The sequence below is a fragment of the Pristis pectinata genome, chromosome 17 (genome assembly GCF_009764475.1).
Source record: "Pristis pectinata isolate sPriPec2 chromosome 17, sPriPec2.1.pri, whole genome shotgun sequence".
Taxonomy (NCBI): domain Eukaryota; kingdom Metazoa; phylum Chordata; class Chondrichthyes; order Rhinopristiformes; family Pristidae; genus Pristis; species Pristis pectinata.
The window spans coordinates 44,005,899-44,030,133 of NC_067421.1; the positions used below are offsets into that span (position 1 = coordinate 44,005,899).

Here is a 24,235-nt window from a genome sequence, read left to right on the forward strand (position 1 = left end):
ATCAAGTGTAACAGTGGGAAAGTGTGTATGGATCCGGAGGAAACAGCAGAGGTACTTAATGAATACTTTACGTCAGTATTCACTACAGAAAAAGATCTGGGGAATTGTAGTGGGGACTTGCAGCGGGCTGAAAAGCTTGAGCATGTAGATATTAGGAAAGAGGAGGTGCTGAAACTTTTGGAAAGCATCAAATTGGATAAGTCGCCGGGGCCAGATGAGATGTACCCCAGGCTGCTGTGGTAGGAGAGGGAGGAGATTGCAGGGCCTCTGACGATGATCTTTGCATCGTCGATGGAGACAGGAGGGGTTCCAGAAGATTGGAGAGTTGCGGATGTTGTTCCCTTATTCAAGAAAGGGAGTAGGGATAGCCCAGGGAATTATAGACCAGTGAGTCTTACCTCAGTGGTTGGTAAGCTGATGGAGAAGATCCTGAGAGGCAGGATTTATGAACATTTGGTGAGGTATAATATGATTAGGAATAGTCAGCATGGCTTTGTCAAGGGTAGGTCCTGCCTTACGAGCCTGATTGAATTTTTTGAGGATGTGACTAAACACATCGATGGAGGGAGAGCAGTAGATATAGAGTATATGGATTTCAGCAAAGCATTTGATAAGGTACCCCACGCAAGGCTTATGGAGAAAGTAAGGAGGCATGGATCCAAGGGGACATTGCAGTGTGGATCCAGAACTGGCTGGCCCACAGAAGGCAAAGAGTGGTTTTAGAAGGGTCATATTCTGCGTGGAGGTCGGTGACCAGTGGTGTACCTCAGGGATCTGTACTGGGACCCTTACTCTTTGTATCATCCGCAAACTTACTAACCCACCCCTCCACTTCCTCATCCAGGTCGTTTATAAAAATCACAAAGGTTGGGGGTGTTGTCGATAGTTTGGAGGGCTGTCAGAGGTTATAGCGGGACATAGATAGGATGCAAAGTTGGGCTAAGAAGTGGCAGATGCAGCTCAACCCAGATAAGTGTGAAGTGGTTCATTTTGGTAGGTCAAATATGATGGCAGAATATAGTACTAATGGTATGACTCTTGGCTGTGTGGAGGATCAGAGCGATCTTGGGGTCCGAGTCCCTAGGACGCTCAAAACGGCTGCGCAGGTTGACTGTGGTTAAGGCAGCATATGGTATATTGTCCTTCATCAATCAGGGAATTGAATTGAGGAGCCGAGAGGTATTGTTGCAGCTATATAGGTCCCTGATCAGACCCCACTTGGAGTACTGTGCTCAGTTCTGGTCGCCTCACTACAGGAAGGATGTGGAAGCCATACAGAGGGTGCAGAGGAGATTTACAAGGACGCTGCCTGGAATGCGCAGCATGCCTTATGAAAGCAGGTTGAGGGAATTCGACCTTTTCTCCTTGGAGGATGCGGGGGAACCTGATAGAGGTGTACAAGATGATGAGAGGTATTGATCGGGTAGGTGGTCAGAGGCTTTTCCCCAGGGCTGAAATGGTGGCCACAGGAGGACATTGATTGAAGGTGCTGGGGAGTAGATATAGAGGTGTCAGGGGTAAGTTTTTTTTTACTCAGTGGTGAGTGCATGGAATGGGCTGCCGGCAATGGTGGTGGAGGCAGATACAATAGGGTCTTTTAAGAGACTGTTGGATAGGTACATGGAGCTGAGAAAAATAAAGGGCTATGGGTAAGCCTAGTAATTTCTAGGGTAGGGACACGTTCGGCACAGCTTTGTGGGCTGAAGGGCCTGAATTGTGCTGTAGTTTTTCTATGTTTCTATGTCTGTCATTTTGTGGGATGTGTGGAACAGTTTCAGTCCTATTCACTTTTTCTGGTGTATTGATGACTGTACTGGTACTGCTTCCTGCACTGACTCAGAACATGAAGATGTCATCACTTCAGCGGCCAATTTCCACCCTGCTCTCTCCTTCACACAGTTTATATCTGACTTCTTTTTCTGGTTCTCTCCATCTCAGGGCAAAGGCTTGCACTAACTACAAGCCTACAGACTCAAAGCCAGTTTAACTACACTTCCTCTCACCCTCACTCCTGTAAGGATTCCATTCCCCCAGTCACTTTCCCAGTTTGACAAAGGACCTACAACCCGAAACATTAACAGTTTCTCTCTCTACAGATGCTGCCTGACCCACTGAGCGTTTCTACCATTTTCTGCTGTTATTATAAATTATTTGAAAGAAACCTTGACCACTGTCCAAAGGAATTATGGTAGGTTTAGTTAAATTATCACCTGGTCTCTACACTGGCATGGGGTTAAAAATGATCCAGATATTTTCATTAGTTTTCTGTCCTCTTAAAAAGGTACATGCACATGCAGTCATTGGCGCATGGTCCTGACCGATGGGGCATCACGACAGAGGCCAAATTTCACACACACTTCAGTCACAGCTGTCCTACATCAGGAAGGGCAGCAGCGGTAGCATATCAGTTGCTGTCCAGGTGAAACATCAGGTAATTCAACAAACCAGAAATCAAACAAAGCCAATCTGGCCAAATGCTGACCTGTAATGCTTAGCTAATCACTAACTTCACCAAACATGTTTCAGGTTGTTAAAATGGAAAAGACAAATATCACATGTAAGCAAGGTGCTTGATCTGGACAGCAAGCTCAAGAAAACAATTTTAAACATTTCTTCACTCCTTATTCCTTCACTTGAGCACCAGATACACGTAACATATGCCCAAAAGGCAAAACACTATAATTCCATTCCACACAGCTCTACAATTATTTTTTTTAAATTTTTAAAAAAAATTTTATTTACAGCGTGGTAACAGGCCCTTCCGGCCCAACGAGTCCATGCTGCCCATTTTAAAACCCAAACTAACCTACCCATGTCTTTGGAATGTGGGAGGAAACCGGAGCACCCAGAGGAAACCCACGCAGACACGGGAGAACGTACAAACTCCTTACAGACAGCGACAGGAATTGAACCCTGATCGCTGGCACTGTAATAGCGTCGCGCTAACCGCTACACTACCGTGCCGCCCTAGTTATCTAGTTGCTATTCCAAGATCAGCACAATTTTCAAATATCACAGTAGCCTCAGGAAGCCTTCCGCAACTGCAATCAAGGACCCATATCCTCAGAAAAAAATTAACAAGTTCCTGGAATATGTTTAATGTTGTTGATGCTTTGGGTAGCAAGGACATTGAGGAAACACATAGACCATCAGCCATTAAATGCATTGGCAAATGTTCATAATTTATCCTATTCCGTTCAGGAAAATTGATTTGCTCCAAACTGCAGCATCAAACAAGAATCGTATCACAACATTCCTTGCACAAGGTACTCAACAGGTTATTATATTGTTGCAGAAATTATTATAGGAAGTGCTTGCTCAGATGGATTTTGCAGCCAACAGTCAAGATCTGAAAATCAGCGACTTCAAAGCACAAATCTAACACTATGGAAATTTTTTGATTGTTCAACCTTCAATTCTAACAGCTAAAGATCCTCATGCGAACAAGGTGGTGCCTACAAATGCCAGCAGTTTTAGTTCCTATTCTCACGTGAACCCAATAAAGACCAAAAGCTTGTACAATGACTTACCAGCTTAACTGCTCTATTATACATCTTTATGTAGTCTTGACTGAGGGGAACTTCTTCAATTTTGAAGGTTACTCCAGAAAAGCTCAGCTGTCTTGCTATATACATTCCCCTTAGCTTCATATCCATGGCAACAATTTCCATTGCCCCAACACCTCTGTTTTAAAGAAGCAAAGTCATGAGAATCATACACCTAGCAATTTATAGTCATGTGTTAAACATAACCATTACAAAGAATTGAAAGATATTTAATTCCAGCTGACAGATTGTTACCATTATACTTTATTGTTTAAATGTTTGGACTGTATTTTACCTCCTCTCCACAGCCTGAATGAAATCATTGAACTCTTTGAAGGGTGTGCCTTCACCCCAGATTCCAAGTCGATTCATATAAGCCATATTGCGAGGTTCTGATGCACCTATTTTGAGGAATGATAGTATAAGTGCAACTGAAAAACAAATCACCAAAAGTCCTAAATATGTCCAAAATTCCTGTTCTACTATTATCCAATCAGCCTTGAAGCATCATTTTAAATTAAAACCTTTGAGATATAAAAAGACCAAAGGAGGGGGACTGTGCATTGATTACGATTTATATTAATTGACTGATACATTCTAATAGTTAGCACATTTGAGTTCCTTCAGCCTGTTTCATCAGTCCATTAGATCATGGCAGATTTTCATTTTAACTCCTTGCTTATTCATTTTAACCACTTTTCAACTCACTTCACTGACAAATCTATCAACCTCCTCATCTTTTAGTTAATCAAATCTCAACAAGAGCTCCTGCAGAAATACTTCCACTCATCACATCTAAGTAAAAGCAGAAAACTTTGTAAATGCCAAGATTTGGCAGCATCTGGAGAAGAAAAACCTATCTTCCAGATAAATGATTCATAGAACGAAACGGTTAGCTGAAAACAAAAAATAAATTGTAGTTCCTGTAAATCTAATATAAAAACAGGGAATGCTGGAAATACTCAGCAGGTCAGGCCACATCTGTAAAAAGAGAAACAGAGTTGACATTTGAGGTCAGAGACCTTTTGTCAGGACTGGGAAGGACAAAAGAAGCTTGTTAATCTGCAGGAGGGTGAATGATGGGAAGAATTAGATATGTCCTCCACTCCAAGCAGGATAAACAAAAAAGGGGAATGGCTGAAATTGTTTAAATCAATTGAGTTCAGAGGGCCGTAATGTTCTATTCATGTTCAATACAAACCTTGCTGTTCCTTGAGCTTATGTTTATCTTCAGTGGAACTGTATAGAAGGCCAATGACAGGTCTGAATGGGAATGGATGGAGAATTTCCCAATGCAGGATTTTGATCAACAATTCCACCCTCACATGCCCCCACACCCCATTAGATGTTGTTCAACCCACTGAGTTCCTCCAGCAGGTTTGTTATTTTGCTGAAGAATTAAATTGACTGGCAACTGGAAACTCAAGGGCATCCTTGCAGATCGAATAGATGTGTTCTATATTTGATTGATAGAAAAATAGGAGACTATGTGGGAGGGAAGGGTTAGATAGATCTTAGAGCAGGATAAAATGTCGGCACAACATTGTGGGCCTAAGGGCCTGTGTTAGGCTGTAGTGTTCTATGTTCTATGATTTCTCCAATCAGAAGACCACATCTGCTGAGTGGGGAGATTAGTGGGGGCAGAAAGCAAGGACAAAGGGAACCTATCCTTGCTTTGGCATGGAGAGGAAGGGATGAGTTCAGGAAACAGCAGAGGCATGGTTGAGAGCCCTGTCAACTGTGATAGAGTGGAAGCCACAGATAAGGAATAAGAAAAATTTCAGAAGTACTGATGTGGAAAGTCGTCACCAGTGATACAGCAGAAACAGAAACCGAGAGAATGAAATAAAATCCTTACAAGATGGATGGAGGAGTAGCTTAGATGTTTATGAGCATCTGCAAGTTGTAATAGGTGTTGATCACTAGCCTATTCCTTGAGTTAGACATACAATGGCATGCAAAAGTTTGGGCACTCCTGGTCAAAATTTCTGTTACTGTGAATAGCTAAGCGAATAAATGACCTGATTTCCAAAAGGCATAAAGTTAAAGATGACACATTTCTTTAATATTTTAAGCAAGATTACTTTCTTTATTTCCATCTTCTACTGTTTCAAAATAATAAAAAAGGAAAAGGGCCCGAAGCAAAAAAGTTTAGTCATCCTGCACGGTCAGTACTTAGTAACACCCCCTTTGACAAGTATTACAGCTTGTAAGTGCTTTCTGTAGCCAGCTAAGCGTCTTTCAATTCTTGTTTGGGGGATTTTCGCCCATTCTTCCTTGCAAAAGGCTTCTAATTCTGAGAGATTCTTGGGCCGTCTTGCATGCACTGCTCTTTTGAGGTCTATCCACAGATTTTTGATGATTTTTAGGTCATGGGACTGTGAGGGCCATGGCAAAACCTTCAGCTTGTACCTCTTGAGGTAGTCCATTGTAGATTTTGAGGTGTGTTTAGGATCGTTAGCCTGCTGTAGAAGCCATCCTCTTTTCATCTTCAGCTTTTTTGTTTAAACAGATAGTGTGATGTTTGCTTCCAGAATTTGCTGGTATTTAATTGAATTCATTCTTCCCTCTACTAGTTAAATATTCCCCGTGCCACTGGCTGCAACACAAGCCCAAAGCATGATCGATCCACCCCCGTGCTTAACAGTGGGAGAGGTGTTCTTTTCATGAAATTCTGCACCCTATTTCCTCCAAACATACCTTTGCTCATTGTGGCCAAAAAGTTCTATTTTAACTTCATCAGTCCACAGGATTTGTTTCCAAAACGCATCAGGCTTGTTTAGATGTTCCTTTGCAAACTTCTGACACTGAATTTTGTGGTGAGGACGCAGGAAAGTTTGGAGAAAAAAGGGTGCAGAATTTCATGAAAAGAACACCTCTCCAACTGTTAAGCACGGGGGTGGATCGATCATGCTTTGGGCTTGTGTTGCAGCCAGTGGTACGGGAACATTTCACTGGTAGAGGGAAGAATGAATTAATTAAATACCAGCAAATTCTGGAAGCAAACATCACACCGTTTGTTTAAAAAAAAGCTGAAGATGAAAAGAGGATAGCTTCTACAACAGGATAACGATCTGAAACACACCTGAAAATCCACAATGCACTACCTCAAGAGGCACAAGCTGAAGGTTTTGCCATGGCCCTCACAGTCCCACGACCTAAAAATCATCGAAAATCTGTGGATAGACCTCAAAAGAGCAGTGCATGCAAGACGGCCCAAGAATCTCTCAGAATTAGAAGCCTTTTGCAAGGAAGAATGGGCGAAAATCCCCCAAACAAGAATTGAAAGACGCTTAGCTGGCTACAGAAAGCGTTTACAAGCTGTAATACTTGTTAAAGGGGGTGTTACTAAGTACTGACCGTGCAGGATGCCTAAACTTTTGCTTCGGGCCCTTTTCCTTTTTTGTTATTTTGAAGCTGTAAAAGATGGAAATAAAAAAGTAATCTTGCTTAAAATATTAAAGAAATGCATCATCTTTAACTTTATGCCATTTGGAAATCAGATCATCTTTTACTCGCTTAGCTATTCACAGTAACAGAAATTTTGACCGGGGTGCCCAAACTTTTGCATGCCACTGTGGATAACACAAGAAAAGGAAATGAAAATTCAGATGTACACCATTTGAAATTGAGAGCAGGGTAGGAACTGGCAGCAAAAGTAATGAGATATTCAAATTCTGTGCAAGTGCAGAAATTAACATTGTTACGAAGTACCATGGACAGGGGTAGCTCCCCCAAGCGGGACTGAAACTACATTATTTTACAAAGCCAAGGAAAGGCTAGACATAGCTTGGGACTATGAGATAGCCCATAACTATACCCTTGATTGGGAGGGAGTAAAGTTGAAAGAGAGGTTGTTTTGTAGTAGAATGAGTTCATCCAGTTGAATGAGAAATGGGTGCAGTTTGGGTGGGGCTCTGTTCAAGGAAGAAACAAAGGGTCCTCAGAATGCACTGGTGTCAGGTGGAGGTCGAGAGGAATGAGAATGCTATGGTGAAGATGAGCCTCTTAGGACCAAGAAAGCAGAAACTATCAAAGTGGTGGAGAGCATCAAAGGTTTTACAAATTTATATGGGAAAGGACTGTACAAAGGTAGAAAGAATTATGAAGGGTCAGTGACCTGAAACAGTAACTGTTTTTTTCTTCACAGATGCTGCAGGATCTGCTTCGTATTTCCAGCATTTGCTGTTTTTCTTTAATGTCAGATTTACAGCATCTACTTTTCTATCCCTCGTTCAGTCTCCACCAAAGAGAATAAATTTACTTTAGTAAACACAAAAGCAGAAAATTAAACCTCCAACGTTTAACTAAATAAAAGACGTTGTATACCTGTAGCACTGGCGTACACCACCCGAGCCTTTGGCAATTTATTCTGCAGTTCCAGCACTGCCAGTCCAGTTTTCGTAGGTTTTGAGGAACCAACGGGTGACAAATTTTTGGCTTTGTGGCATTCATCAAATACTATCTGCAATAATTCAGTTAAGGATGCTTTTAAATATATCTGCTATAAATAGCATGCAACTATCCAGCTCCAAACTACAACGATGATTCTATGCTTGAGAAGTGAGGTTAACGCAAAAGCTTCTAATCCCTATTAGCTATGCCATGAAATATGCTAATGAGCCACAGATGAATGTCTGAAGTGCCCACAGACCGAAGTTAGGCTAGAAGCTAAGTTCTGAAATAGATACCATGGATTTTCAGAGATGTGCAGCTCCAAGATCTGAATTCTACTCCAGACCACCACCATCTCCTTAGTGCTAGGTATATTTCATAATATGGTGCACAAATGCAAGGCACGAAGTTGACAATAGCAAAAATTTTAGATTGGTGGGTCAAAGGCTTTTCCATAGCTCTCCAGAGGGATGCCAGAAAGAATCCAGAGACCAGATCCCAATAGCTGAAGATGGCAGGAGGGAGCGAAAGAAGAGATTCTAGTCAGAGGAATGGAATAATGACAGCAGCAGAGGTACAACACTCAGAAAATTTACAAAAATAGGGAAGGGAAATATCATGGTGGGATTAAAAAAATTAACTTTTATAAGAGCAAATAAGAGCAATTGTGATGAAGTGAAAGCAGGATTGTGTGTGGATCAGGCAGGCATCAGATCGATAGAAAATGGATCTCGCCTGGACATGACAAAGGTGGGCTTGAGTATTTCACTGGCAAAATAGCAATGTTGAGTAGTATTTCAGAAGGTGGAATCAAATGGCCTTTATGATAGAGAACATAGGTTTGGCTTGAATAGAACAGATGCTACCAAAGTTATCACTTAGCATGAATGCTTGAATGGCAAAATGTACCTAGTGGTAAGAAGCCAAATGATGACTTCAGTCATTCTGTTTACTGAAGGGAGGTATAGATGATGGACAAATCCGAATGCATATCCTCAAGTTAACACCCAGCTCCATCATCACTATAATCATACCTACAAGCAATGCTGTCAATGAAGAACCCTTGGGGCATGCCTAACAATGACAGCATAAGAATGAGAAGACAAGCCTCTGACTACAGTCAGGTAGGCAAGAATAGAACCAGACGTGGGCAGACTCACCAGCTGGCAATGGAAGGCAATACCACATCAAAGTCCCTAAACATACATCAAGGAAAAAAACTGCCACAGACAAAAATCATACAACATTGCTAAACAAAGTACTTGTGAAGAAGGTAATTGTGGAAATTGCTCATTTAATTTGCATTTAATACATCTCTATTTATTTTAATTTTGTTACTTGTAGAACATGCTACATTAATACTTAAATTTCTGTACTACCAAAAAGGATACCACTCCATCAAAGTCTTCACCACACCAATGCAAAAGCTGCTTTAACCTGGTTTTGTATTTTCCACCTGATTGACTTTCACCAATTAGTGAAGAATATGTTGCAAAAATGACACCTTTCTTCACACTTCCATTTTGTTTGGAAGAGATTTTTCCATACTTGAACTGGAAAACAAACGAGCAGCACAAACATTCATGTTGGTTAAAAATTGCTGAGAAGTAAATTAAAATCAAAAATTTTCACTGTAGCTTTCTGCTGATTTGGTGACGTTATTAATCTACACATTTCCAACACTGGTTGCCAAGATCCAAGAAAGGGCCAAAAGCATGAACATGTTATAACAAGGTTGATGCAGAATTCAATCGAAGGAATGGTGAAAGAAATGTTTCCTTGTGAATCAATTCAGAGCATTCAAAATTCATAAAAGACATTCTTAACTATTTGTATAATAACTGGCACAACTATTGATGGTAGGAAGCTTTTACTGCAATCCACAGCAAAATACTGCAAATGCTGGAAATTTGAATGGAAAATAGAAAAATATTTGAAGTACTCAGGTCAAGTAGCTGATGAGGAAAGAGGATTTATTTTTGCGTCAATGAAGTGAAAGTCGCAGAAGTCGTGGAAAGAATGGATAGGACAAAGGGAATCTCTCTGACAAGGTGAGGCCAAGGTTGCCACAGGGATGAGCTGTAGAGGTTGACCAGATGACCACAACAACTTATCCCCATGGCAATCCTAGCCTCATTCTGTCACAGATATTCCTTTTGATCTCTCCATCACCTTCTTCTCCCCACCCCCTCCCCCACCCACCTTCCCTGCAATTTTCCCAGTTCGGAGATGGTAACCCTTTTTCTTTCCACAAAAGCTGCCTCATCTGCCAAGTGTTTCAAGCATTTTCTGTTTTCACTCAAGATGGATACAAGGCTGGAATTTCTCTCCTCAACTTTTCTTGTTTCAGAAGATAGTTTAGAAATCAATATCCACTCCAAGCCCACAAACTCCCACAGCTACTTCACCAGATTCGTTCCAAACTCACTTCCTGCAAGAATCCATTGTTGCACCAGTTTGATAGGCTGGGTTTATTCTCAATGGAACACAGGAGGCTGAGGGATGGGTATAGATACTCAGTCTTCTTCCCAGGACAGGGGAGTCTACAAGTAGAGGGCATAGATTTACAGTTAGAGGAGAGAAAGTTAAAGGAGGTCTGAGGGGCAAGTTTTTCCACACAGAAGTTGGGGGTTATATGGCATGAGTAGCTAGAGAGTACAGACAATAACAGTGTTTAAGAGGCATTTAGATGGGTACGGACAGTAAAAGGGTACAGGGATAGGAGCCTAATGTGGGCAAATGGATCTGCATAGACAGGCATCACAATTGGCATGGACACGTTGGGGCAAAGAGCCTGTGTCTGTGTACAACTTTTTGACTCTATAACATTAGGGACACCAAGTGCAGGGAAGAGGACTGCTAAGCAGAACACCTCCATTCAGGCCACAAGGGTGACCTGAACTGCCAGTTTCCTATCACCAATTCTTTATCCCAATCACTCTGACCTCGTCACCTTTGGCCACCAACACTTGTGCACTGAAGGTCAATGCAAGTTCGCCTTCTGACTTGGCATATCTCAGCCTCCAAGATTCAATATTAAACTCAGCCATTTCAGATAATTAGCCATTCCAGCCTTGGCCACTTCCCATTTCCAGCATTACCATCACCACCCCAATTCTTCTCAAATAGTGGTTAACCATATAGCTACAAGAAATCTATTTCATCCTCAAGGAGAAAATGTCAACATTATTGTCAGATGCACAAGCACATGTATGCACAGGTGCAATGAAAAACTTACTAGCAGCAGCATCACAGGCACATAGCATGATCTTCCCAAGCAGAGTGTGCATGGAAACAGTTCAATCATGGGCAGGATCACCAGCTATGATGAATGCTGCAATAACTCGGGGTTGATTTTTGGCTTTCAGCGGACCAGCTAATTTAACAACTACAATGATAACAGTTGGTCTCAGCTCTCCAAGCTTGCTAAGGGAAAAATTATATGGGTTCCTGATGGCTAATGATTATCCTCTGCCTAATGTTGGAAAAAATGTGATTACATGCACTGATTGGATTCAAATATGACAAGCCAGAAACCCCCACATTCAAATTACAATTTAGGTATGCAAAATAAACGAGATCCCATGAACAGAACCACATTCTTCCTGTAGCACAGTGACCAGAACTGCACAAGAAACTACAGCCGAGGTCTGACCGAGGTTTTATGAAGTTTGCGCATAATCTTCTTACTTCTGTACTCAGTACCCCAACTAATGAAGGCCAGTGCACCATACGCCTTCCTAACCGCATTATCTATCCATATTACCACCTTCAAGGATCTGTGTACTTTAACTCCAAGGTCCCTCTGTTCCTCAGTATCAAGACCCTACAACTATGGTGTATGTCCCAGCCTTATTAGTACTCCCAAAATGTATCACATCACATTTGTCCAGATTAAACTCCACCTGCCATTCTCAGCCCATTTCCCCCAACACGTTGTTATCTCTTAGCATTCTAAGACTACCTTCCACACTAACAACTCCACCAAATCATTCATGTATATTACAAATAGCAAGGGTCCCAGCACGTGTGGGATTCCAGTAGTCACAGACATCCAAACGCTGAAAACAGCATTCTACCATCATCCTATGGCCAAGAGAATTTGGGATCCAGTTGGCCAACTTGCCCTGGATCCCACGGGCCCCAACATTTTGAACCACTCTCCTCTGTTCAACCTTCACAGGCCTTACTGAAGTCCATGTAAATTACATGGACTGCCCTACCCTCACTGACACACTTTGTTACCTCTTCTGACCAATTTGATTGAATTCTCTAAGAGAATCTGCCCATGACAAAGACGTGTTGGCCTTCTGATTAGTTCCTGCCTTTTCAAGTGATTATTAATACTCTGCTTCAGAGTTTTTTTCCAGCATCTTCCCTACCACTGATACTAGACTCACAGGTCTATCGTTAGCAGACTTTTCCCTGCTGTCTTTCTTGAACCATGTTTGCAGTCCTCCAGTCATCTGATACCTCACTTGTGTCTGGCTAAGATTTAAAAGCCAAAGCTCTAGCAATCTCTTCCCTTGCCTCCCATAGCAGCCCAGGATAAATCCCATCCAGTCCTGGGGATTTATCCAACTTTAAGCCCACAAAGGCATCAAGTACCTCCCTCTTCATGAGACTTTCACCTTCCCCTGTACTGAATTCTCCAAATATGAAGTCTGTTTCCTTTGTGAGTACTGATAAAAAGCATACATTTAGGACCTCATCTCTCGTTCTGGCTCCACACACAGATTGCCCATGTAGCCTCTGGGCCCTACCTTTTCTCTGATTATTCTTTTGCCCTTAACAGGATTTGCTTTAATCCTCCCTGCCAGTGATTTTTCATGACTCCTCTTAGCCTTACTAATTTCTTTTTTTTTTAAAGAGCTCCTCTATACTTTTTATACTCTTGATGGATCTTCCCCACCATTAGTTCCCTATACCTGTGATACGCTTCCTTCCCCACCCCCCATCCAACTCTTGATACCCCCGACATCCAGGGTTCCTGCAGTTGTTAACTTGGCTTTTACCCTTACAGGAACATGTTGTTACTCTAACATACATCTATAAGTGACAGCTAAAGGCATTAATGGTATTTCAGAACAACATCATTAAAACATGCTGCTAAAATCCAACAGGCAAAACCTGTAATTTAAAATCTTGTGCAACATGATAATATTTCATTGCTGCAATAACAAGCCTTCATGAGCATTTTCCAGTTCCTGATCACCCAAAGAGAGATGGCCCAAGGAAAAAAATACCCTCTCAAGTTAATTCAACCCAACCCAGGCTCTCCAGTGAGCCACTCAGATTTTAATAAAAACAGGGGAACATGAGAAAAATGTGTAACTGGGAAAAGTGGGGTTGCTGTGCAGAAAAGAAAGCAGGAATATTGAGTGGAAAGATGTACAAATGTATATTGGCCTCAAGTGAGCAAATCGATTCAGTTATGAAACATGCTAATGAAATGGACTGGTTCCCCTTCAACATAAAGGTATCTCTTCAAAAAGAATTGTTCATTACTCTACCTTATTCAGCGCATGAACCTGGATATTTTTTGCTCCAATATCTCTCAGATCCCTTTCAGCATCATACTTCAAGTCATTGGATACACTAAACCTGTAATAAGCACAGAACTTCAACTGAAGCCAACTACAATAAATATGTTTTAGTTTATTTGAACTAACGTTAAATTTCCACTTACCATAGTGATCTTTTTCTACCAAGAAGGTAATTTTCAAAAATGATACCAGCAATGGTTCTTCCTTTACCCACACCAGCCCCATCCCCTATTAGGAAGGCAGCACGATCCCCATTGGGAAGGAATGTTTCATGTTGCTGTGGTTCAAAATAATAAACAATGTACCTGATTTAGTAACAGTTATGCACCATGAAAGATCTGAGCTTTGGAGCTGAACTTATTCACAAGTAGTTTAAAACCTCAGTACCTGAGCAGCATATGTGATTGCTTCCAGCTGCAGAGCAGACAGCCACCCACTGTCAATGGTCTCCTCCTGTACAGTCAACCGATACCAAACATCAGGGGGAGTTACACTGGATAAGGAGCTGGTCTCCACAACAGGATCAGGATGGCGCAATCCAACTTTCACTGATAACAAAATTAAAATAATTACAGTTAGATTTACTGGTGAACAGAACATATTAAACTACCTGCTTTAGTAACCATGACAATCCAGATCCAGTAGATTTCAGAAAGTTAATTTTAGTGACAAAATATAATACACGAACCCAAGAAATACATCAGATTATTTTGAGGTGGCTCCACCAGTAAAGACGTGGCTGATCTTGTGCTGCAAATTCACTTCCCCACCTGATCACTCTCCCTTCATCCCTTTAGTATTCAAAAATCTACTAATCACACCCTTAAACTTACTCATTAACAAACTTACTAAACTTGTGTGAAGAAATTTCTTATCTCAGCTCCAAACAAACTGAGCCCCATCACAGCTCTATGCCTCATCATTCTAGACATGGAGAAAACTGTCTCTCAACATCTACCTTATCAATCCATTCAGAATTTAGTCTGTCACAATGATATCATCTTTTGCTCTTCTATATTCAAGCGAGCAGAAGCCAATCTTATTAATTCCTTTCACAGAAATGGTGTAAAGAGAGTCTCAGGGTTTCAGAAGGAAATTGGATAAGCACAAGGGAAAATAATTTACAGAATAGGGAAAAGTGGAGGATTAGGACTAACTGGATAACTCTACAAAGAGCTGGTAGGGACTTGATGGGCAAAATGGCCTCCTTCAGTGGACACTGTTCAAAGATTCTATCCCACATAGAACAATGCTAGTATCAGTCACTACAACAGAGGGTGATCCCAATGTGAGGGGCACTACAAGATATAATTGAAGTGAACTCTGTTTTACCACTGAAGTGCTCTCAACTAAGTTATTGATAGATAAATTCTAAATATAAAAGATGAATCACTTGCAATCTACCAGAAATTAAAACAGGTTAATCAGCAACTTATGACATCTTAGTTTGTGAAGTTGTGTCATGGGGCAATTGCCAAAGCCTGCTCACACAAGAACACAATCCATAGGACAGGACAGCCCAACATTACAGCTGCAATGCCTCAATGCATGTTGTAGATTATATTCCAAACCAGATGGTTTGTACTTGTATTTAAGTAAGAAGATAAAAATCAGAAGGCTATCATAACAAAAGGTGGCCATAAAAGCATACTGTGGTAAAAGTTGCAAATTTATTCCTAGATTCTAAACTCTTAGTATTCATTTGAACGTGTAATTCAACTCAAAGGTTTAGATATGTCATTACATGCTAAAAAATGTTTCATAATGGAAAAATTACTAAATTAAAACATACAGGTGATCTGGAAGTAGACATATCAACTGAGGACTTTGAAGGAAAGGCTTACACTTCATTGGCATATATTCAGCATACGTGTCCGCATGCCCCAATTCCTCATCGTCTTCCTCCTCTGGTTCCTCTTCATCTTTCAGAGGCAATTTCTATCAAATATTTCAAGAGATTAGGATAAAAAACTGAAAGCACAGTCCAAGTTTCGTTAGCCAAAGAACAGATGGAACTACAAACAAACTGCTGGCGGAATTCAGGTCAGGCAGCATCTATGGAGGGTGGAGTGGACAGTTGAATTTCGGGTCGAGAACCTTTATTAGACATCTTAACTTGAAAGGTGGACTGTCCATTCCCCCCCACAGATGCTGCCAGACCCACCAAGTTCCTTGAATCTAGATGCTCTAGATTCGAGCATCTGCAGTCCCTTGTATCAACAGGTAAAACTATTTAGTAACCTCAGGAGAAATGAGCATAAACTGAAGCTTCTACTTCATTCATCAACTATTAAAAGGCACAGATCTCAAGTTTTATTTGTAAAGGAAGTTTTGAATTGGTTTTCACAAAGATTGGCAGGCATTATTGGTCAACAGCAGTCACACAATCACATGCATTTTATATTTGAATGCACACCACGAATCTCTCCAAGAGGTGTAAATTTTAACTTTAAAAAAAATGCTCTGTTTAGACTTAATCTAACATTTTGGTTTAACTTTAGGGGAGAAAAATCCCCTGCACGTATTAAGGATCATCTGTTCCATAAGGAATGGCGATTATGGAACATGCTGCCCAATACTACTTGAACTTTCTATATTAGTAGCCACATTATAACGGTCATCATAAAAGATCAAAGAAACTAAGTTGAAATGGAGGGTGAAGAGGACTGTGCTGGGGTTTAAGATGGAACAAATGTTTCTATAGTGATACAGGTGAGCGTAGTTCTGGTCGTCACACTGTGGGAAGGACTGATTGCACTGGAGAGGCCACAGAGGAGATTCACCAGGATGTTGCTTTGACTGGAGTGTTTCAGTAATGAGGAGGGACTGATAGGCTGGGTCTGTTTTCCATGGAGTTATAAGAGGGACCTAACAAAGGTATACAAAGTTATAATGGAGGTACAGAGGGTAAGTAGTAGGAAGTTTTTCCCTGTAGAAGTATCTATAACTAGAGTCCATAGGCAAGAGTAGAAGGCAAGAGGTTTAGAAGGGTTCTGAGGAAGAAGTTTTTCCCACCCAGAGGGTGGCTAAAATCTAGACTGCACTGGCACAACTATGGCACATTGCTTCAGTGTGCTCCAAGGTGGAGAAGCAACACCAATCAGGCACCAAATTTTAATTGAATTCTGTGTTTCTTGGCCAGGCTGAGAAAACAAGGATCTCTATGCAAGCAATATTAGACCACCAGCATAAAATTACAAGTGCAGACAGAAGTCAGCACGCCTTAAGAGACCTCCAAATTGGAGTGTTCTTCCTGACAACAGTGGCAAAAATGTCTAAGATCTAAAATAACATTTACTTACTGGAGTTGGAGAAAAGCTCCGTACTTTGATGTCTTCATTAACCCATATTCGAGTCACCTCTTTACTCAATGATTCCTTCTTCACAACACCATTGTTTAAGTCAGCTGCAAACAAAGTACAGTTGATTTAACTCTAGACAGCCTACAATTTCCAATTATATTGTTAATGCCACTTTAAAATTAGGCCTAATGTACTGATCAGCAACAAAAGGCTTAATTCTATTTATCAGGGTTGCAGTCAAGTATATTTATTCTGAACAATAAATATGCATTAATCAAATGTTCACAAATGAAAATCAGTGAAGATGAGAAGTAAACAGTGGGGTCAGAGAGAACCTGTGGAGAGTACAACTGTCAACATTCTCGATCACCATTTTTTTTTGAAAAACCAGTTCTAATGTATCATCATCCACTTTAGATGTTAATTCACCTGCAGATGCTGCCTGACTGGCCTGGCGTTTCCAGCACATACATTTTATGTAGGATTTTAGGTAACAGTAGTTGTTATCTTCATGAAAGCTTACTGAAAGAAATTCACGTCATCTTTACCTGCACCTATTTGGCTTACTAATTTCTACTTTTACTACATTCCAGTAATTTTAGAAAGGTAGCTACCAGAGCAAATTCAATTTCACTCCATGCAAAAAAAACATTTTCAAATCTAAACAAGGTTTAATATAATTTAAATTATAATACTAATTATGTTTCAGACATCCACTATGCCGCCAAAGGTCCGAAACTTGTAACAACCTATTATGTACAAGCAGATAGAAAGCCAATGGTCTATAAAACTTCTGCACTGCGCACTCCCCACGCAAACAGTTTATACTTCAACTGTTTTTCATCGATTATTTTAATAAGAGTTTGTACTCTGAGCGACACCATTTTTAATCACATAAAAGATCATAATGATGAAGTTACCAGATATAGCATGTAGTTTAAGAACCTAGGTTGGTGAGGGTAAGGTAAGCCAAGATTCTTCCCCTTGATAACTATTCACTCACAGATGAGTACTGAATACTGCTCCATTCATTTTCCTGCCAATTCTCATTGACAAAGCTACATTCAATTGAGGAAGTGGGCAGAACGTGGGGAATAATTTTCCAAAGTTAGTTAGTGCCTTCAGGAATGTTCTGTACCTTAATTCATAGAACATCGAACAGTACAGCACAGAAACAGGCCCTTCAGCCCACAACGTTGTGCCTAACTATTTCAGCTAATGACACCTAATCCCTTCTGCCTGCACAATTCCTTGCCAAGATTTTAAAATGAGAGTCCTCTATAACAGAGTGGGCCACAAGAGTAATAGACCCTTTCTCTTCAGGACTTGTTCCTGGCCATTCATGATCCTTACAAATCAGAACCTAATTCAAGAGACTGATTTTAACAGATCTTGGTACTCTGATTAAGAATTTCATCTACCAATAAGACAACTTCAGCAAAAACTGCCCTGATTTCAGGCAGAAATTATAAAGGCAATTTAAATCCAAATAGTATTTTTAATTTTGGCAATTCTTGCTCAATGTATTAAGACATCATCTAAACAGTGCCAAAGTTAGTGGAAGTTATACAGTTTACATGCAATTCATAGTAAATGCAGCACCATAAAGACCAACCAGCCCAATCTGTTGGTATTTATGCACATGTGAAATGTATTAATCTTACAAGGCTGTCTTGTCCCATTACCTTAAACATTTTCCTTTAACAATTTAACCAGCTTAAATTAATAACACAGTTTCTGCTTCAATCACTACTACTGGTAGTGTATTCCATGCCTTAGCAACAGTGCTGCTTTATTCAGTGAAACATTGCACAGATTATTTCCAGATTACTATATAGTGCAAAACGTGTTTTCTGGAATAAATATAATGTAAAATCAAATCAAAAAATGTACCTCAGCCCCACACCAATGTGCAAACACAAGATGTAAAAGGTGCCCAAGCACAAAATAAGAGAGTGATAACCAAAGATGAAAGGCAAAGAAAATTTTCCAAAGCTGCAGAATTGTTCCATGTAATGGATTTACAAGACCACCAGTGTGAAAACAGGATAAGTGGTTCTAACCTCTAACTCCATAATGGAACATGAGATTTTTTACTTAAAGTGCTCCCGTAATAAATACCAGAGGTGGTGCTGGGCCAAGCTTCACAGCACATCAACCTCCAACAAATGTTGCACGATTATTATTAGCCATTACTCCACCATATTGTAACAAGGCATGCCTCCATTGTGTTGATTTCCTGTGGTTTGAGGATATGACCACCTTACCTGGTTTATTTGACATCTTAGAAGTGAGTAGTACAATTTCTGTAAGGAAGTTAATTAGGGAAAAAAATTCTAACGCATTTTGGAAAATTTCTCAATTTCCTTGCATGATTAATATTAAACACTTATTTAACATTGAAACTTTGCAGTCATGTTTCAAATCAAATGGTTCTTTTCTACTGATATTTTTCCTAAGTACTTTTCTGGACCAATTGCACTTAATAAAAATCATTAGAAATGTTAAAAATTTAATCCCTCCTTAGTCTTTACAAGACAAAAATATGTAAAATGACGACATTACAGACAAGACCTACACAACCTCTTCAGCCAAAAGAATTACAAATGGCAACATGGCTGCAGTGTGAATCAGAGGTCATGAAGCATAAATTGGCAAATGGAAAAGGCTGCTGTGCTCTTTGTTCTGAAAACCCATGAAATGATTATCAGCAAATGAGCAATTGAAAAGGTGGAGCCTTCATTCAGTGTGGAAGATGAATTTATGGAGTTTATGGGGAAAGACCAACAAGGGAACAGGATACTTTAGATCCAGTATTGTGTGATGAGAAGGGATTAACTGAGGATCTGGTGATTAATGGGCCTTTAGGAAAAAGTGATCACATGATGAATTTTATATAAAGACTGAAAAAGACTTTGTTCAGTCTGAAGCCATCTTATTAAAGTTGAATAAACTACAAACGCTGAAGCTGGAGTTGGCTTTGATGGTTTGGTTTTATTCAAATTGGTAAAATAGTAGAAATGAGTGAGTTACAGACAATCTGCCAGAGGAACTCAGCAGGTCAAACAGCATCTGTCGGGAGAAAGGAAATGTCATTATTTCAGGCCAAAACCCTACATTGGGAAAATAACTCAAAGGGGTTATTTTTCAGTATGGGCATTTGCAACTTCTGAGATGCTACAGGCATCAGTGCTCAGGCCCCAGCTGTTTACAATCTATATCAATCATTTAGGTCAGAGGAGCAAGTGCAATATATTCAAACTTGCTGATGAGACAAAACTAAGTAACAATATGGTTGTGAGAAGAATTCAAAGCTGTTTCAGTGAGACACAGATATAAAGTAAACTAGTAAGGGATTAGAAAATGGAATAATGCGGAAAAATATGAGGTGGACCACTTTGGTGAAAAAAGAAAAATTAGAGTATTTTTAGATTGGCAGGAGACAAAATGTCAACGTACAGAGGTACGTGGGTGTCCTACCTAAATCACTGAAAGCTAATGTGCAGATTCAGCGATTAGGAAAGCAAACAGTACAGTGGCCATTATTGCAAGGGCATTTGAGCACAAGGGTAAAGATGTCTTGTTTCAGTAGCACCTGGAATACTCTCACTCTGTCAAGGATATGCTTGCAATAGAGGGAGTGCAATACAACAGTTCCACACATTTCCTGGGTTTGGAAATGTGTGTTGAGGAGACTAAGCAGACTGGGTCTATGCTCAAGTTTAGAACAAGAAATGATGACGTTGCAACACAAGGATTAAAGTCGGAGACTATGTTTCCTCTGGCTGGGATACTGAAAACGGTATTCTCATCCCCAAAATAAAGGGCTGTCCATTCAGGACCAATGAGCAGAAAATTCCTCACCTTCAGGAAATGAATCATTGGGATTCTCCACACAAAAGGGCTGAGGAAGTTCAGTCTCTCTCACACACACACACACACGTGAGAGAAAGATTGATAGATATTTAATACCAAATGAATCAAGGGATAAGGGGAAAAGGCTTTACAGAGAACTTGTTGAATGGCAGAGACAGCAATGGAGGAGGGGTTGCTGAATGATCCATTCCTGCTTCTTTAACTGGTTTAGAATTTATGCATTTATGTTCCTTTGGTATTGATTTTCATTAAATCGTATGTTCAATGTCATATTCCCAGAGGTTTCAATAAAATGCACGTACAATTGCCTGATGTTTAGATTGCAAGTGTAAGCAAATAGTACCAACTTGCATCCAAGTTTAACTTACCTATTCATTACAATGACAAAAGAGTTTTTTGAAACAATACACAAATAATGCAAGAGACTCCTGCATTTAAATATTGTACAATGTTAACAGAGCAATTTTTTCTAGACACCTATGTTTATTAATGGTTTGAATATTTCTAAAACTAGGTGAAATGAGCAAATTCAAACAAGAAAGTCTTAACTGAAAATAACTTACTGGCTGCTGTTGTAATAGGTTGAACAATATTGGATGGTGGCTTCATTTTCATCAGTTCCGATAAGCTGTTGCTTTTAAGTAAGTCTTTAAGCTGGATCTGGTCCTTGGTGGATGCTGTAGCTGCTGCTGGAGCAGCTGTAGAGGTTAATGCTAGTGAGCTGGTATGAATAACTTTTGCTACAGTAACTGTGGGACGAGAGACGGCATTTACAGGTGCCTTTGTCACAATTAATGTTGTTCCAAGGTTTGGCAGCTGATTCAGCTGATTTAGCACAAAAGTGGTAGCTGCTGGTGGCTGTTGAGAAAAAAAAATACAAATAAATTATAGAAATGAAAATGTTCTCATGTTACAAGTTACAGGAAGTCAGATGAGGTCGGCTGTCATTTCACTGAAAATAACGGAAGGATGACCCAGTGCAAGTTTTTAAAATTACTCAGCAATTCAATAAAATACACTGAAGATTTGCACTTCCAGTCCTAAACCACTGGCCAAAGTAACCAACAAGTGTTAATTATGAATTAAGGTTGAGGTGAACAGCACTGATTTATTTACTAGATTAATAGAAGGGAGAGGAGGAAAAGGATTGGTTGACAGAATTAAATGAAAAAATGTGGGAGGAAGCTCATGTAGAGCATGTTAGATTCAGTGGCCTGTTCCGTGCTGTACAATTCCATGCAACCAAGAAACAGAGGGCAGAAATGTTAGAAATGATCAAATTCATTACTTTATATACTAACAGCTCAAAGATTACACCAATCACTCATTTAAACCATGAGTAAAATCAAAATTAACCAATTACTGTATTCAATTTTTCAAAACAATTATTCAGTGCCTAAATTCAGATGAAATATTACAATGCCCAAGATCAAATTGCTATTTTCCAAGATCAGAGATAATCCCTGTCAATATGCTGCACATAAGACACGTTTATCAGAATCAGATCCTGCATTGCTCTACAAGCCAGCTTAAGGAATCCCATAAAAAGACGAATGCTAAGGAGCATTAAGAAAAACCAAATGATATACCAACTTCCACAGAATTGTCACCATTAATGCTAGGAAAAGGCATTTTACATAAGTGTTTTAAAACAATACTGGAGAAAAGAAACCTATCCAGAAGTTTGAATATCAAGCCATCAACATCATAATGGAAAAGTACCTGTACATGCAATAAAAAGTGACTTAAATGCTCAAATTAGTGATTGATTTGCTCAGCTTGAAATGATATACTTTTCAATTCAAACTGCAGACTAAAGGATTCATACAAGCCAAACCAGAAGCTGAACTGCTATCAAGATCATTGATAAATTTCTCTGTGCTCATAGGGGTAATTTTTTCCATTCACTGCAAAGTCATCAAAAGATCTAGCACTTGAAGGTAACATTCATTTGGTAATGAATCGGAGCAATTTTTGGTCATATTTCATAAAGACGCTACCAAAATTGTTAAAATTTTAGATTGAGAACTGTTTAAAAACCGTCAATTGCTATACTGTAGGTCTCAACTGCATTGTAAAATCAATGACATTACTTAAATGAAGTTCAAGCTATGTTATTCTGGTTATTTCCTTCTAAATATTAACTCATTAATTCATTTAAATCTTGCACAGCAGCTTGAAAATTAAGTTTAAAATATCCTTCGCCATCAACCTATGTTAGTTGCCAATAATGCACACCAACTGAGATTATATTACTAATTTAATAATAGATGGAAATCAGAACTTACATTTTGTGTACAAGAAAATTGGTGGAGTTGTGGATAGTGAGGAGAGCTGTCTCAGAATACAGCAGGATGTAGATCAGTTGGGTGGAGAAATGGCATGAGGTTTAATCCAGACAAATGGAATTAGGGAAGTCATAGTAAATGGCAGGGCCCTTATGAGCACCAATATACAGAGGGATCTTGGGGTGCAAGTCCAAGGCTCCCTGAAAGTGGCAGCACAAGTAGATAGAGTGGCAAAGGTGGTGTACAGCACACTTGCCTTCATCATTTAGGGTAATGAGTACAAAAGTTGGGAAGTCATGTTGCAGCTGTACAAAACTTTGGTCAGGCCACTTTGGGAATAGTGTGTGCAGTTCTGGTTGCCACATTACAGATAGGACATGAAGTCTTTGGAGAGGGTTTAGTAGTAGTTCAGGATGCTGCCTGGATTAAAAAGTAATAGCTTTAAGGAGCAGAGAAGGCTGTGAGATGTGATAGAAATTTATAAAGTATGAGGTAATAGATAGGCTAAATATTCAGAGTCTTTTTCACCCAGGGTGGAAATGTTAAATACTAGAGGACAGAAGTTTAAGATGAGAGGGAGAAGGTTTAAAAGGAGATTTACAAAGCAAGTTTTTATCTTAAAAAGTGTGGTGGGTACCTGGAACACGCTGCCAGGAGAGGCGGTGGGAGTAGATACAACAGCAAACTTTAAGAGGCATTTAGACAGGTACATGAACAGGCAGGTAAGAGGGATGTTGACCACGTGCAGGCAGATGGGATTCATTTAAATTGGCATCATAATCAGCACAGACATCATGGGCCAAAGGACCTATTCTTGTGCTGTATCTATGTTCAGGGTAGAAATGTCAAATACTAGAGGGCATAGGTTTAAGGTGAGAGGAATAAAGTTTAAATAAGATTTGCAAAGCAAGTACTTTTTAAAAGAAGTGTAGTTGCCTGGAATGCACTGCCAGAGATGGTAGCAGATATGCCACCATTTAAGCAGCATTTAGAGAGACAAGTCAACAGGCAGGGGATAGAGGGAGATGGACCATGTGCAGGCAGGTAGGATTTGTTTAAATTGCATCATGGTTAGCACAGATATCGTGGGCCGAAGGGCCTGTTCCTGTGCTGTACTATGTCCTCCTTTTCTTATTTGGCTACACTAGCCTAAAGGCAGCAACAACCACTAAGCTTATCTTCATAGAGAAACATTGAGGCCAGAAGACAGCAAGTTCTACCAGAAGGATTGCAACAATTCAAGTCAGCAGCTGACCTCCACCTCCCCAAGGACATTTATGGAC

General features: G+C 40.0%; 1 protein-coding gene across 3 annotated transcripts in view; it reads right to left on the bottom strand.

The window, feature by feature from the left end:
* sbno1 (strawberry notch homolog 1 (Drosophila)) overlaps positions 1-24,235 on the bottom strand; it is a 103,454-nt gene that overhangs the window by 44,899 nt on the left and 34,320 nt on the right. For all 3 annotated transcript variants that reach the window (XM_052032017.1, XM_052032015.1, XM_052032016.1), the window contains exons 3-12: positions 21,228-21,522; positions 16,789-16,892; positions 15,331-15,424; positions 13,874-14,034; positions 13,630-13,763; positions 13,454-13,544; positions 9,332-9,493; positions 7,875-8,010; positions 3,841-3,946; positions 3,531-3,684 (exon numbers count right to left, since the gene is read on the bottom strand). In XM_052032017.1, the coding sequence (XP_051887977.1) occupies positions 3,531-3,684; positions 3,841-3,946; positions 7,875-8,010; positions 9,332-9,493; positions 13,454-13,544; positions 13,630-13,763; positions 13,874-14,034; positions 15,331-15,424; positions 16,789-16,892; positions 21,228-21,522 (1,437 nt within the window). The remainder of the gene's footprint in view (positions 1-3,530; positions 3,685-3,840; positions 3,947-7,874; positions 8,011-9,331; positions 9,494-13,453; positions 13,545-13,629; positions 13,764-13,873; positions 14,035-15,330; positions 15,425-16,788; positions 16,893-21,227; positions 21,523-24,235) is intronic.